This window comes from Amaranthus tricolor, chromosome 2 (assembly GCF_026212465.1).
Source record: "Amaranthus tricolor cultivar Red isolate AtriRed21 chromosome 2, ASM2621246v1, whole genome shotgun sequence".
Lineage (NCBI taxonomy): Eukaryota > Viridiplantae > Streptophyta > Magnoliopsida > Caryophyllales > Amaranthaceae > Amaranthus > Amaranthus tricolor.
In genome coordinates, this window is record NC_080048.1 from 14355877 (window position 1) to 14371796 (window position 15920).

At 35.3% G+C, this 15920-nt stretch overlaps 1 protein-coding gene across 3 annotated transcripts; it reads left to right on the forward strand.

Moving 5' to 3' along the window:
* The first annotated feature begins 2739 nt into the window (after nt 1–2739).
* Nucleotides 2740–13106, forward strand: LOC130804996 (uncharacterized). Of its 3 annotated transcripts, XM_057669592.1 has the most exons (5): nt 2740–3009; nt 4404–4473; nt 4889–6810; nt 12330–12399; nt 12815–13106. In XM_057669592.1, exons 3-4 carry the CDS (start codon nt 5409–5411, stop codon nt 12356–12358), a joined length of 1431 nt encoding a protein of 476 aa, XP_057525575.1. In that variant the 5' UTR covers nt 2740–3009; nt 4404–4473; nt 4889–5408; the 3' UTR covers nt 12359–12399; nt 12815–13106. The 3 variants fall into 3 exon arrangements, with proteins under 3 accessions (XP_057525575.1, XP_057525573.1, XP_057525574.1); XM_057669590.1 differs by lacking the exons at nt 12330–12399; nt 12815–13106 and having other exon boundaries at nt 4889–7286; XM_057669591.1 differs by lacking the exons at nt 4404–4473; nt 12330–12399; nt 12815–13106 and having other exon boundaries at nt 4889–7286.
* The last annotated feature ends 2814 nt before the right edge of the window (nt 13107–15920 follow it).

The following is a 15920-nucleotide window of genomic DNA, read 5'->3' on the forward strand; positions in this document are numbered from 1 at the left end:
GATTCTACTTGCAATCATTTGGACTTTAAGAATCAAATCGGCAGAATTGAATCGTAGGATCGTAAAATTCACTTTATTTTTAAAGATGAAATAGTAAATCATTTGATTATTAGTTTAAATCTTCAAACAGATGAAGAAATTTTTTTTTAGAAATCATGATGATGGATCACTAAATCGTAAGAAAAATTAATGAAAGAAGGTACATAAGAAAAATTAATGAAAGATGGTACATAAGAAAGATTTTATTAACATATGATTCTACCTACGATTTGAATCGCTCTCTTGTTTTTGGATCGTAAAATCATAGAATCGTAAACAAAACCGTGATTTTAATAACAATGCTAACAGGTCCAGGGTCTGAATCTGGGTCCAAAATAATTTTTATTAAACTTTTTCCTGAAATTTTTTTAAAATTATATTAGACAATTTTTGACCATTCGTATAAAATTATTTAAACATTTTCGACTAACAAGGATTTTCTAATGCTTTATACTTCTACCAATTGAACGAATAAATATATGAAGCTTTCTAACATTCAAGTTCTTATAACGAAATATTCATCAAGTTTTTTAATTTTTAAAATATAGATACAACGACTACATTTCAAATTATAAATATCGATAAAGTTCAAAATCACATAATGTTCAACTATATTACAAAATTCAAAATCAAACAATTAAATACACATCATAACTAATATTTAATTTTAAAAAAAAGATGTAAATGGGTCCATGGGTCGGATTTGGATCTCAAAAGTGCGGTCTCGGATCCTAAGGTCGTGGATCCAAATCCAACCCAGATCCGAAAGTTCGTACTACATTCTTACATTAATAATCCAAACACAAGCTGTAAATAGCCACTTTGAAACTGTGCATGAAGTTGTTGCAAATATATACGAAAGCTTCATCTTTTCTTTGAGCAAAATAAGAAGTAAGTAATTAAACAAGTAAATTAATTTATAGAGAATAAGAAAACTAAAAGTGAAGGACAGATAATTCAAGTGTTCAGTAAATTAATAATGCATGCAGTTTTTTAGCGGAATTGCTAAAAAATCAGAAAACAGCACATAACCAAATTGAAATGAAGTGAGCATCAAATTTAATCAATTTAAAAACTAGAAAAATATATAGAAGCAAAGAATCAGATTTGAGTTCTTTTGAGAAATGTAAAAGTGAATAAGATTTGAGGAATTGAAAATATCCAGACATGAGCAATAATTTAAAACTAATTTTACAAAAAGAATCAGATTTGAAAAATTGCATAAGATAAATAAAAAAAAAGGATAAATAAATTGACAATAATGAGATTAGGGTTCATCAAATGAAAATATATAATTAAAGTTTCCTAAAACTCGAGAATGAAATGGAAAGACTGAAAAAGGACCAGGAAAATAAGAGGAAAAAAAATGAGAAAGCAGGAAAATAGGAGAAAAAAATGAGAATGAACGGTGAAAACACTATTCATTTTTGTTGAAATGAATAGTGTCTTCATGTTTGCCATATTTTATATATAATAGATAATAGATTATAAATAATAGAAATAGATAATAGATAATAAATAATAGAAATAGATAATAGATAATAAATAATAGAAATAGATAATAGATTATCCTAAAGATTTTCCCAGTTCTTTTTTTAGCCCAGTGTTCAATTTCTCAACACTTTTGAATTAATGATGAGATTGATACTTATAACTTTTTCTTCATTACTTCAGTTGTTTGTTAGATTTGTTATAGTACCATGATATTTTTGCAGCGATGTTCAATATAATCAGTTGACTGGTACTCTTTCCGTTCTCGATACAATAACCTGTAAGTTTATGTTTTTGAATATTTCACTGAAAATTAACTGTTGGTTCTTATCTTCTGAGGAAATGAAGAGGATGGTGAATAATAAGCAACAACTTATAGCAATGAACATCAGCAGAAAAATGATAAGTAACAACAGACAACAACTTGCACCATCGTCTAACAGTAACGCCACACTATAGCTTTAATAATTTACAAGCAGAAACGCATTTGATAAGAGATGTACCAACATTATAACAACTTTTTAATAAAACGACAACCCCACGCCAGCGGCCACATTAAGTTAATGATCGAGTTGGACAGTGACGACCATTTTAGTAGCTGTGAAAGTCATATTCATACAGATAAGGTGAAGTTTTTTTTTTTTACAACGTTTTAATTTGACTAATTTGAGATTTTTTAAAAAAATTATGCAACTCTAAATAGTAATATGCTAATCCTTGATGATATCTAAGCAAAGTCATATGAGGAGTATGATGAACAAAGAATAATTACAACAATGATGAGTACTTGGATATATTTTAGCATACTTTTCGAATGATACAAACAATAATATAATAGCAACAAAGGCAACACAATTCCTCCAAAACTCCACTTGTTTTTTAGAGCTCAAAAAAAGCCTTTAACCAAGCAGATAGTTTGGTTTTTCTTTTGTCCAACAAGGTTGATCTAAACCAAGAGCTTAGAAGAATAACAGCCTTAAATTGGTACCTGGAATAGTGTCAAAGCCTACTTCTGAACACATTGACTGGATTTGCGACAACAACAACCGTGTCATTCGGAAATTTAAAATAAATAAAATTATTTTGGGCTTTAAACTAATTAGAAAATTTATCATGATTCAAGTGAGTTAAGTAGGTTATAATAATAATAATAATAATAATAATAATAATATATAAAAAAAAAAAATTAAATACCCAAAACCCCAGAACCCGGTACCCCATTTTCCCTTTCCCCATTTCCTTTCCTTCTCCTTCTTCTTCGAATACTAAGCAGCAAGGACCGACCTTCACCATTTTTTTTTCTTTCTTCTCTTCTTCCTCTTTATTCAAACCTAGTTCTCTCTCTTCCTTCTTCTCTGTGCGCCATAATCGGGCAGTAGACCCAGCACTCACCAAAGCCACGAACACCACTTCTCACGGTGGTTTTTCAACCCTAACCGGCATCCTTCTTCGTGTTTTTTATTGGTGTAACAAGCTAAGGTTTGAATCTCTTAATTTCTATGTGTAATTTTATTTTACTCTTTTTTAGTAATCTGATTTTCTTCTTAAGATTCGAACCCTAGTTTTCTTTACTTGGAATTTCATGTAATATCAATTTTGAAGCTTGTTTTGGTGGTGTTCATTGCTGATTATCGAAACAGAAGGCAAACCCTTCTTGATTTCTTTTTTCTTCTTTCACAGTGTTTATGTGTTCTTCATATGAGGTTGATTTCATTGGCAAACTTTCAATTTCATACCCCTTTACCATGTAATAAGTCCTAATTTTGATGAATCTTGATGTATAATAAATTAATTAGATGAATTTTTGTTGATTGAGATTAGTTGTTGGATATGTATATTGAGTTGTTGTAATTACTGTGTTAATTAGGAGTTGTGGCAAGTTAGGTTAGTGGTGAATAATTAAATGGATTGTTACTCTTAGATGAATACTAGATACTTGTGAATTTGAGAATTGTAGGGAAAATACTTATTCTTGTGTTTATAATATGTAAATTGGACAACTTGAAATTTTATGGGAAGATGATGATTGTTGGAATAAATTCGTAGAGACTTGATGGTTTATACGTAGTGGTGAGAATTTGGATTTGAATGTTGTTAATGATAAATATGGGTCAAAGTGGTGATAAGAACTTAATTGTGGAATTATTAATTAGTATGAATTTACGAAGATTAGAATATCGATAGGATGTTGAATGTGGAAAGTTTATGGAAACTTAATGTTCTTGGTTGTGTAATAGTCTTTTCGAATATTCGATGGCTTAAAATGGTTATACTTGCTAATAAGATGTATAAAGAGGACTATGGGTATTAAGAATCCTCTAGGAGAATGTGAACAACCCTAAATTCTTTAAATTGCTCAGATATGACCTTATGACATGAGATGTTGGAATATTAAGAATCAAGTCTTGGATTAAGATAGAGTAGGCATACCATGACAACTTGGAATGTTAAAAGAGTAAGAGTTTAGAGAACTTGATTGATAAAAACATAAGGTGATGAGTAATAGGTGGATGTTAGCTTTGTTTAAGTCATAGATAATTATTAGTTCAATGGATAAATTAGCTGTGTTCTTCTTTTTAGATAGTTTGTTAATCTTGTTTAGTTTCTTGGTTTTGAGTTTAAATGAACTGGAAGTGTCTGAATAAAGGGAATTGTGGAGACGTGTGATTTTTACAAGAATATAAGCTAGTTTTAAACAAGGTTATATATTAATTTTGGGGTAGGAATTAGAACTTGCGCAATCTTTGATAATAGAATTATTAGAATAGAAGATGGAACTAAGATGCGATCATAGGAGGAGATGTAACGAGTTATGTGAACCTAGTTTGTAGTATCGAACGCTTTGTTGTGATGTTATGTTTGTTATGCTCCAGGAGACGACGTCATCGAGGAACCTTTCTAGTGATCGCGGAGAAACGGACTTCGCTTCTTAAAGCGTCATTGGTGAGTAGTAACAGTCCCTTAAAAGGGGTCTAGCCAGACTACAATTTGTGAAAATGTTTTATTAAAGTTTGTGAAATTTATATGGTTGAGATAAATTTGTTTATGAATGATTATACTGATATTGTTATGGTCAATGGATCGAGCTTACGAGCTGGTCATTGACGGAGTAGTGAGACATTGCCTCTTATTCCCCTGTTTTGAGGTGAATTGTCATTCAAATATTGACTAGCCTCACCCGAGAGTGACACAGCCTTAGAGCTATGGATGTTCCTCTCAAATAGACTCCCTGTGCGCACATAGATCTAGGAAACTGATGTTGTTTTTAAACATCTGGTATGAATTACTGTGTTTTATTGTTTTGGATTGTTACTTCTCATTCAATTTAATCTGATTCCTTGTTGTTTCCATCTTTTAGTTGATTACAGATCGGATCTGGTCGGGAACAAGGGGTTAGCAATGCTGAATTAGAGTGCTAAGGATGTCCTTTTGAGCTGAACATGTGGGAACTTAATAGTTTGTATTAGGTTTATGATAAATGTATATATTAGACTTGATTATGTTGGTTATTTTGGACTCGAAGTGAATTGTATGTTTATCTTATGTTAAGTTAGATGTTTTGGTTTGAGAATTAGCTGGATGAATTACGTCGAAGAGCTGGTGACCCCTTTGCTCAGATTTTGGAGATGTGATTTAAGTTTCTTGGGAAATGAACCCCGTGATGACCCTGTTTACCCAGTCAACGGTAAGCCGGGTTGTTAAAGTTGGTATCAGAGCCGAAAAGGTGAATTGAGGACCTTTAGATGAGTAATAAGGATATAGGACAAGTGTGAGTTAGAGAAATATACTAGGTGTGAAGTTAGAGATTGGTTAAACACTAGTTAGTGGAGTATCGTGAGGCGGACGTTTAATTCAATTACTATTTTACAGTGTTACATATGCTTATGTGCGCATGTGTCTTTATCGAGTTGTTTATTGTTGTTAAAAACGTATGTTCTTTGTTTATTTGTGCACGTATAGCGATGGCTGAAAATCGTGCGCCTCGTCACGAGAGTCATGAGACGAGGGAAGAGTCTAAAAACTCCCATGACTCTGAGCGTACGGTCACGTCACATGAGGCATCTCATGCGCAATCTGATCATACCGAGACCTCTATACCTGTCGTTCCGGCTGCCATCACTGTCGAACAGTTTGAGACTATGTTGAAGATGTTCCACACGCAGCAGCAACAAAACCTTCTTCTGCAACAGCAGGTGCTTCAGTCAGTTAACACCGGTTCTTCAAAGGGTAATTCTGGGCACGATTTAGCGGCGTCACAAGCAGAGGGCATTCAAAGGTTAGCCCCTAAGACGTATGATGGCAAGGGTCCTCCCACTAAGCTAGACGATTGGATCCGGGGGATGGAGAAGATATTCGCGATACTGAAGACACCCGAGGATATGAGGGTAGATCTGGCGGTCCATTATCTGACCGGTGACGCCGATACTTGGTGGGTTACCCATAGAGATGCTCTTCTACCCGCTCCTTCCGCGGATACATCGGAGCATCCTTCCATCGTACCTTCTCTTCCTTGGAGCTTGTTTGTGTCAGCGCTTCGCGACGAGTTCTTTCCTCTACATCTTCAGCGGAGGATGTTCGATGAATACTCTCGGCTTACGCAGGGAACCCAGACCGTTCACCAGTACTACGTTCGATTTATGGAGTTAGCTAAGTATGTGGATGACATGAAGATTGGGGAAAGATTCAGGGCTCAGAGGTTTTTATCAGGGTTGAGTCTGGATATTCGGGAACGTATGAGGAGTTTGGGGCACGAACATGTTCCGAACGTATATCATGATGCTTGTGAGGCTAAACGCCTATGGGATGAGCGAAAGATCACTCAAGGGCTGAAGCGACGTAGAGAGGACACCCACGAAATATCACAAAGTATTGGGGGTCGGCGATTTTTAGCACCTACACAGTTACACCGAGAGCCCAGATCTAGTTTTGGGAGATCAACATTGAGCACTCCTCAGAGTAGTAGGAACATCGAGTGTTACCATTGCGGGAAAAAGGGTCACAAGAGGATTGATTGCTACAAGTACATACGTGAGCAAGGTTTAAGGGGTACACTGCAAGGTTCAGCGCGGAAACCGGTCGGCAGTCAAGCTAGTGTGACTCAGGATAGAAGACAAGGTCGACCACAAGCATCTTTTGGGCATGGTCCGCACAGTCAGGGGTCCGCTATGGGAAGTTCATCTAGACCATCTGTCGGTACACCGGTTTCCGGCACCAAGGCTATAGGGAAGCTTATGACTCTCAAGAGAGATGAAGCAGAGGTTACACCAGGAGTTGTTACGGGTACGTTCTTAGTCAACAATAAACCTGCATATGTTTTATTTGATTCTGGAGAATCTCATTCATTTGTTGCATCTTCATGTGTATCAAAGTTGCTCTTATCTAGTTCGCTTGAGATAAATAGTGAGTTTACACAACCATCGGGTGAGAGAATTTTATGCCAGCAAGTGTATAGGGATATAGCCTTAAATTTCATGGGAATAGATTTACGCATAGATTTGATATAGTTTCCTTTAGATAGTTTTGATGTTATCTTGGGAATGGATTGGCTGAGGAAGTACAAGGCAAGCATTGATTGTTGGATGAAGAAAGTAGTTGTATGAGGGCCTAAAGGGCAGAAAGTAACTTTTAAGGGTTTTGTGCCAAAGAATCACACCAAGATCATATCTGTTATCAAACTGAAAACCTATTTGAGGAAGAATTACCCGATGATTTTATGTCATGTAGTAGATACAATGATGAGCACACCCGAGATAGGAGAGATACGTGTAATACGTGAGTTCGAGGATGTCTTTCCTTCTGAGATACCTGGATTACCACCTCCGAGAGCAGTTGATTTGACGATTGATCTTGTACCGGGCACAAGTCCTATATCTAAGGCTCCATATCGCATGGCACCTAGAGAGACAGCAGAGTTAAAGGTGCAACTGCAAGAATTGTTAGATAAGGTTTATATACGCCCAAGCGTGTCTCCTTGGGGCGCACCCGTTCTCTTCGTTAAGAAGAAAGATGGATCCTTTAGGTTATGTGTAGATTATCGAGAGCTTAATCGTGCAACTGTGAAGAACAAATATCCTCTTCCTAGGATAGATGACCTGTTTGATCAGCTCAAAGGTGCATTGGTGTTCGCTAAGATCGATTTGAGGTCTGGCTATCATCACTTGAACATCTCGCTAGAGGATATCCCTAAGACAGCCTTTAGGACACGATATGGGCATTATGAGTTTATGGTCATGCCCTTTGGTTTAACCAACGCACCGGCGGCATTCATGGCCCTCATGAACAACATCTTTATTGCGTACCTTGATCAGTTCATCGTAATTTTCATCGATGATATTTTAGTTTATTCTAAAGGTGAGGATCAACATGTCGAACATTTGAGGATCGTATTACAGACCTTGAGAGAGCATAAGTTGTATGCCAAATTCTCAAAGTGCGAATTTTGGCTACGCAAAGTTCATTTTCTTGGGCACCTAGTGTCTAGTGAAGGTATATCGGTAGACTCGACGAAGGTGGAGGCAATCTCGACTTGGGCTATACCCAAGAACGCGTCTGAGGTTCGAAGTTTCTTAGGTTTGGCGGGGTATTACCGAAGATTTGTATGCGACTTTTCCAAGATTGCGCGACCGCTAACGCAGTTGACCAGAAAAGATATACGGTTTGTTTGGGATGAACAGTGCGATAAGCTTTTAGGATTCTCAAGACACGACTAACTTCTGCCCCTATCTTAGCACTACCTGATGGAGAGTCAGAATTTGAATTGGACACTAATGCATCGAAAAATGGTTTGGGGCGTGTGTTGATGCAAAATGGGCGCGTCATTGCGTATGCTTCACGGCAACTAAAGACCCATGGGATCAACTACCCGACACATGACATGGAGTTAGCTACTGTAGTCTTCGCTCTCAAGATATGGAGACATTATTTGTATGGTACTAATTTTAAAGTCTTGTCTGATCACAAGAGCCTGAAGTACATATTCACCCAGAGGGAGTTGAATATGAGGCAGCGGCGATGGCTAGAGCTGATTTCAGATTATAATCTAGAGATCCGATATTATGAGGGAAAAGCTAATGTCGTCACTGATGCTTTGAGCCGGAAAGCTATACATAGTTTATGTAATGCCTTAGCTAGAGTGCGTTTAAGAGAAGAAATCGAGGAGATGGGTATTGAGATAGTAGACCATGGGGTAGTGGCGTCGATGATGGAGGTAACATTTGATTTGTTTGAGGATATTAGGATGAAACATACTGATGATACACATCTGATTGAGAAGGCATCTCCGGTGGTAGAAACACCCGACCCACATTTTGGTATACACGAGGATGGTAGTCTGTGATATGACCATAGATGGTGCGTGCCTAACGATTCAGACTTACGTACTCGCATTCTGAGAGAGGCGCATAGTACATGTTTCTCCATACATCCGGGCACTGACAAGATGTACCAAGACCTCAGGAGAACGTTTTGGTGGCATGGAATGAAAAAGGACATCGCTAACTTTGTTGCCAAATGCTTGACCTGCCAGAAGGTTAAGATAGATCACCGTCGACCTCAAGGTTTACTTCACCCGTTGCCGATACCTGAGTGGAAGTGGGAATCGATATCTATGGATTTTGTGTGTGGACTACCGAGGACTACGAAGGGCAACAATATGATTTGGGTCATAGTTGATCGACTGACAAAATCGAAACATTTCATTCCGATGAAGGACACCTGGAACAAACATCAGTTGGCTTTAGCGTATCGACAGCAAGTGGTGAGACATCACGGAGTTCCACGAGACATAGTCTCAGATAGAGATGCTCAGTTTTTGTCTAATTTTTGGCAAAAGCTACAGGATTCTTTGGGTACTGAGTTGAGGATGAGCACAACGTTTCACCCAGCTACAGATGGACAGATAGAGCGAACTATACAGACGCTTGAGGATATGTTACGAGCATGTGTCTTAGATTTTTGGGGTTCATGGGATGATAAGTTGGATATGATTGAGTTCTCGTATAACAACAGTTATCATTCGAGTATCGGAATGGCACCATTCGAGGCACTTTATGGTCGTAGTTTTCGTAGCCCTGTATGTTGGGATGATAGTTCAGATACGGTAGCTGTAGGACCGCCTTTGATTCAAGAGATGATTGAACAAGTCCAGTTGATACGAAAGAGAATGAGAGCAGCGCAGGATAGGCAAAAAAGTTACGCAGACCAACGACGTCGACCTCTTGAGTTTCAAGTTGGAGATAAAGTCTTCCTTCGAGTTTCACCAACTAAAGGAGTGATGAGGTTCGGGAGGAAGGGTAAGTTCAATCCAAGATTCATTGGACCCTACGAGATCCTTGAGCGCATAGGCGAAGTAGCATATCGACTTGCGTTACCTGCGTCTATTGATCGAGTGCATGACGTGTTTCACGTATCTCAGCTGAGGTAGTACATTCGGGATGACTCACACATCCTTCAGCCCGAACAATTAACCCTGGATGACACCTTGCAGTATGAAGAGACTCCCGTTCAGATTCTAGATAAGAAGACGCGTGATACTCGTGGAGATAGTGTAGCACTTGTTAAAGTGCTATGGTCTAATCATGTTACCGAAGAAACCACGTGGGAGGCAGAGGATGCCATGAGACGCGATTATCCCTGCTTGTTTACGCAGGTATTTGTATGTTTATCATTTTATAACTATTACATTTCCTTAGTTTTAGAGAGTTAAGTTCGAGGAAGAACTTTATTCTAAGTTGGGTAGAATCATTGGTTTCAGAATAGTTTTGGTTTTCAGAATAGTTTTAGTAAGTCTGGATGGGTAACATGGTTAGTCGCTGAATGTAGATTCTTATAGGACACAAGTATGAGAACTTGGTCAATATAGATTTGCGATATGTATGATAGCTGGATATTTGAGTATATGCTTGAGACTTTGTTCAACTTCGAGGATGAAGTTCTTTTTAAGTTAGGTAGAATGTGACATTCGGGAATTTAAAATAAATAAAATCATTTTGGGCTTTAAACTAATTAGAAAATTTATCATGAATCAAGTGAGTTAAGTAGGTTATAATAATAATAATAATATAAAAAAATAAAAAATTAAATACCCAAAACCCCAGAACCCGATACCCCATTTTCCCTTTCCCCATTTCCTTTCCTTCTCCTTCTTCTTCAATTCTCAACAGCATTTTTTTTTCTTTCTTCTCTTCTTCCTCTTGATTCAAACCTGGTTCACTCTCTTCCTTCTTCTCTGTGCGCCATGATCGAGCAGTAGACCCAGCACTCACCAAAGCCACGAACACCACTTCTCACGGTGGTTTTTCAACCCTAACCGGCATCCTTCTTCGTGTTGTTTATTGGTGTAAAAAAGCTAAGGTTTGAATCTCATAATTTCTATGTGTAATTTTATTTTATTCTTCTTTAGTAATCTGATTTTCTTCTTAAGATTCGAACCCTAGTTTTCTTTACTTGGAATTTCATGTAATATCAATTTTAAACCTTGTTTTGTTGGTGTTCATTGTTGATTATCGAAACAGAAGGCAAACCCTTCTTGACTTCTTTTCTCTTCTTTCACAGTGTTTATGTGTTCTTCATATGAGGTTGATTTCATTGGCAAACTTTCAATTTCATACCCCTTTACCATGTAATAAGTCCTAATTTTGATGAATCTTGATGTATAATAAATTAATTAGATGAATTTTTGTTGATTGAGATTAGTTGTTGGATATGTATATTGAGTTGTTGTAATTACTGTGTTAATTAGGAGTTGTGGCAAGTTAGGTTAGTGGTGAATAATTAAATGGATTGTTACTCTTAGATGAATACTAGATACTTGTGAATTTGAGAATTGTAGGGAAAATACTTATTCTTGTGTTTATAATATGTAAATTGGACAACTTGGAATTTTATGGGAAGATGATGATTGTTGGAATAAATTCGTAGATTCTTGATCGTTTATACGTAGTGGTGAGAATTTGGATTTGAATGTTGTTAATGATAAATATGGGTCAAAGTGGTGATAAGAACTTAATTGTGGAATTATTAATTAGTATGAATTTACGAAGATTAGAATATCGATAGGATGTTGAATGTGAAAAGTTTATGAAAACTTAATGTTCTTGGTTACTTGCTAATCAGATGTATAAAGAGGATTATGGGTATTAAGAATCCTCTAGGAGAATGTGAACAACCATAAATTCTTTAAATTGCTCAGATATGACCTTATGACATGAGATGTTGGAATATTAAGAATCAAGTCTTGGAATAAGATAGAGTAGGCATACCATGACAACTTGGAATGTTAAAAGAGTAAGAGTTTAGAGAACTTGATTGATAAAAACATAAGGTAATGAGTAATAGATGGATGTGAGCTTTGTTTAAGTCATAGATAATTATTAGTTGAATGGATAAATTAGTTGTGTTCTTCTTTTTGGATAGTTTGTTAATCTTGTTTAATTCTTGGTTTTGAGTTTAAATGAACTGGAAATGTTTGAATAAAGGGAATTGTGGAGACGTATGATTTTTACAAGAATATAAGCTAGTCTTAAACAAGGTTATATATTAATTTTGGGGTAGGAATTAGAATTTGCGCAATCTTTGATACTAGAATTATTAGAATAGAAGATGGAACTAAGATGCGATCATAGGAGGAGATGCAACGAGTTATATGAACCTAGTTTGTAGTATCGAACGCTTTGTTGTGATGTTGTTTAGAATAGAAGATGGAACTAAGATGCAATCATAGGAGGAGATGCAACGAGTTATATGAACCTAGTTTGTAGTATCGAACGCTTTGTATTGATGTTATGTTTGTTATGCTCCAGGAGACGACGTCATCGAGGAACCTTTCTAGTGATCTCGAAGAAATGGATTTCGCTTCTTAAAGCGTCATTGGTGAGTAGTAACAGTCCCTTAAAAGGGGTTTGACCAGACTACAATTTGTGAAAATGTTTTATTAAAGTTTGTGAAATTTATATGGTTGAGATAAATTTGTTTATGAATGATTATGCTGATATTGTTATGGTTAATGGATCGAGCTTACGAGCTGGTCATTGACGGAGTAGTGAGACATTGTCTCCTATTCCCCTGTTTTGAGGTGAATTGTCATTCAAATATTGACTAGCCTCACCCGAGAGTGACATAGACTTAGAGCTATGGATATTCCTCTCAAATAGACTCCCTGTGCGCACATAGATCTAGGAAACTGATGTTGTTTTTAAACATCTGGTATGAATTACTGTGTTTTATTGTTTTGGATTGTTACTTCTCATTCAGTTTTATCTGATTCCTTGTTGTTTCCATCTTTTAGTTGATTACAGATCGGATCCGGTCGGGAACAAGGGGTTAGCAATGCTGAATTAGAGTGCTAAGGATGTCCTTTTGAGCTGAACACGTGGGAACTTTATAGTTTGTATTAGGTTTATGATAAATGTATATATTAGACTTGATTATGTTGGTTATTTTGGACTCGAAGTGAATTGTATGTTTATCTTATGTTAAGTTAGATGTTTTGGTTTGAGAATTAGCTGGATTAATTACGTCAAAGAGTTGGTGACCCCTTTGCTCAGATTTTAGATATGTGATTTAAGTTTCTTGGGAAATGAACCCCGTGATGACCCTGTTTAGCCAGTCAACGGTAAGCCGGGTTGTTACAAGAACAATCCATTGTTGCCACTTATACCAACAACCTTAAAGTGGCAACGACAAAGACAATAGTAAGTAACATGTAAACGTCATAACAAGCTACTCCCTTTCAATTCAGCACTAATATCTCATTTACTTTATGCATTCTATCCAATGCACTTATTCAATCCTTAATATCTCTAATTGTATATTATTAAAAATTATGAAAAGTTGATATGAATAATCCTTACATTGAGACGAATCAAACAAGATTCCACATGACTATATTTCAACTTGTAAATTAATAATAAAATACAAATTAAGAATAAGAGATGATTAGTGTCTAAAAAGCAAATGAAAAGTCAATGCTGAATTGGAAGGAGTATAAAAATACATTAATGAGCAACTCAACATATACAACATCACCATGTGGCATCTTATCTTTCTCAATAGGGAAATAGCATCAATCAAAATAAAATTAGACCTTTTAACTTCAATTTAATTACTTGATTTATTACATTTACATTATTTCATTTTAAGTAAATTTCAAACATAATAGGATTTCTTGAGAAGCTCCGTGCAAAGCACGCGCCCCATCAACTAGCATTATAAAAGAAATTCAAAGCCAAGCTTTGAAAAGCAGATCGGAATGGCTTTAGATGAAGAATTAGATGAAGGGATTGTTAGTAATTTTCAACGGGAAATGACATCATTTTTTATTTGGTTGTTTAGAGAAGTTTTTGCTAAAACCCTTGGTTTAAGGTTGCAAGTTATGGTACTTACCTCTAATTTTGCTACCTATTCACTTGAAACATTGCAACCATTTACAAAAACTCTACAAAAATCAAGGGAAGAATATGAAGATTTGGCACCAAATTCGAGGACAGGGAGTTTGGTGTTTAGAGTTCGGGAAATTAGTGGCACCCATAAGCCATAAAAGAAATTTCGAAAAAAATGGAGGAAAATGAGATGGGTTTGTGGAATTCAATGGTGAAAGGAGCTAACCATATAGAACAAGGAGATTTTGATAAGATTGAAGGGCTTAGATTTGTACTTGATAATGGTAATCTTGTTAAACATCTTGATGATAAGTTGATGGAGAAGAGGATTGAATTTATTTCTCCACTGAAAGTTGAGATTGAAGGGGATGATTATGAAGAGTATTATAAAACTGATCTTCTCTATCAAATGAGTTTATTTCAAAAGCCAAATAACACTCTTTTCCTCTCTAATTATGCTCAAGACCTTATTAAAAGGAGGGGTTTTAATGGCGGTGGTGATAGTAGTGATGGTGGGTAGAAGGAGGGGTTTTAATGGCGGTGGTGATAGTAGTGATAGTGGGTAGGAGAATGAAGGTGATTGGGGGAGGGCTAGAGAGTGGTCGGGGAAAAAGGGTTTAATTGGGGGTAATTGGGTAATTAATTTAAATTAACGAATTTAATTGGAATTCGTTGTCAAGAACAACATTTTCATTTTAGTAAATTATTATCTCTAACAACAATTTCTTCATTTTCCTTAAAATCCAACCTCTCGCTCTATAGAACTCAAAATCGTTGCTCAAAATGAAAATTTCTCAGAACGCTTATTTCGAAAGATATTTTTTTCGGAGCTTAGTTAAAAAAAATTTATTCTAAAAGCTTATTTGTTTCAAATTTTCAACATTAACAACCAAATGTAGTGATATTTTCGATTCACCTTGATCCCGCAAAACTGATTTGTGAGATTTCAGTGCACAAATAAGTTTCTACCACATTTATTGCATCAATAATAAATCAGTTAATTCTTGACTCATTTAATTTATTGTATAATTATCGTGTGCGGTGTACCTTATATATTTTTCGAGTATACTCATCCATCCCAATTAATTTACCTTATTTTCTATTTTAATCTGTTTCAATGAATTTGTGTCATTTCATTTTTGGATATAATCCCGCCACTTCTAATAAAATATCCTCCCAAATTTTTAAATATCTAACTATTTTAACACATTATATTCAACTTCTTATTCTCTGTCAAGAACAAATTGAAACTTTTTAATTAAAAAAATCAATTAATAAGCTTTGGCAAAACTTATTTCAAAAAATAAGTGTCTCTTATCCCAGAGCTAAGGTTTGGTTTTGTTCGCAGTTAGTATCAGTGAAAAAAGCTCTTTGGTAAAAGAAAGTCAAGCCTTTTATTCGCTATCAAACCTTTGTTCACAATTAGTAACAACGAACATACTCCTAACCCAAGGTCTAAACTACAGACTTTTATTTTTGGAATTAAATTTCAAACCGAAGCTTATATATTGAAATCTTTTGCTTACAAAGCTTATCTTCTTCTGATTTTTGAGCAAATTGGGCAAAATGGCAAGGACAAAGAGATATCTATGTGTCCCTTCGAGATTACTAATGACATTGTTATGAGAACTATCAATAACAATCTCAAAGTAAAAGAGTAAAGAAAGAAGCATATATATATATATATATATATATATATATATATATATATATATATATATATATATATATATATATATATATATATATATATATATATATATATATATATATATATATATATATATATATATATATATATATATATATATATATATATATATATATATATATATTAGGAACTTGGGACATATAAGTAAATCGATGTTTGCATCAACCACTAGGCTACACTCAATGATTTGATTCTTTATATCAAGTGGATTTATTAATACTATACCTACTTTCACTATTGCATTTTATTAAGAAGCAAGGAATGCCTTTGTTATGTTTCATTAGTTTTTAAATTTTTTTTTC

What these genes read in the sequence shown, in the direction of transcription:
- LOC130804996 (XM_057669590.1), top strand. Translation starts at nt 5,409, where the DNA reads ATGCTTATGTGCGCATGTGTCTTTATCGAGTTGTTTATTGTTGTTAAA.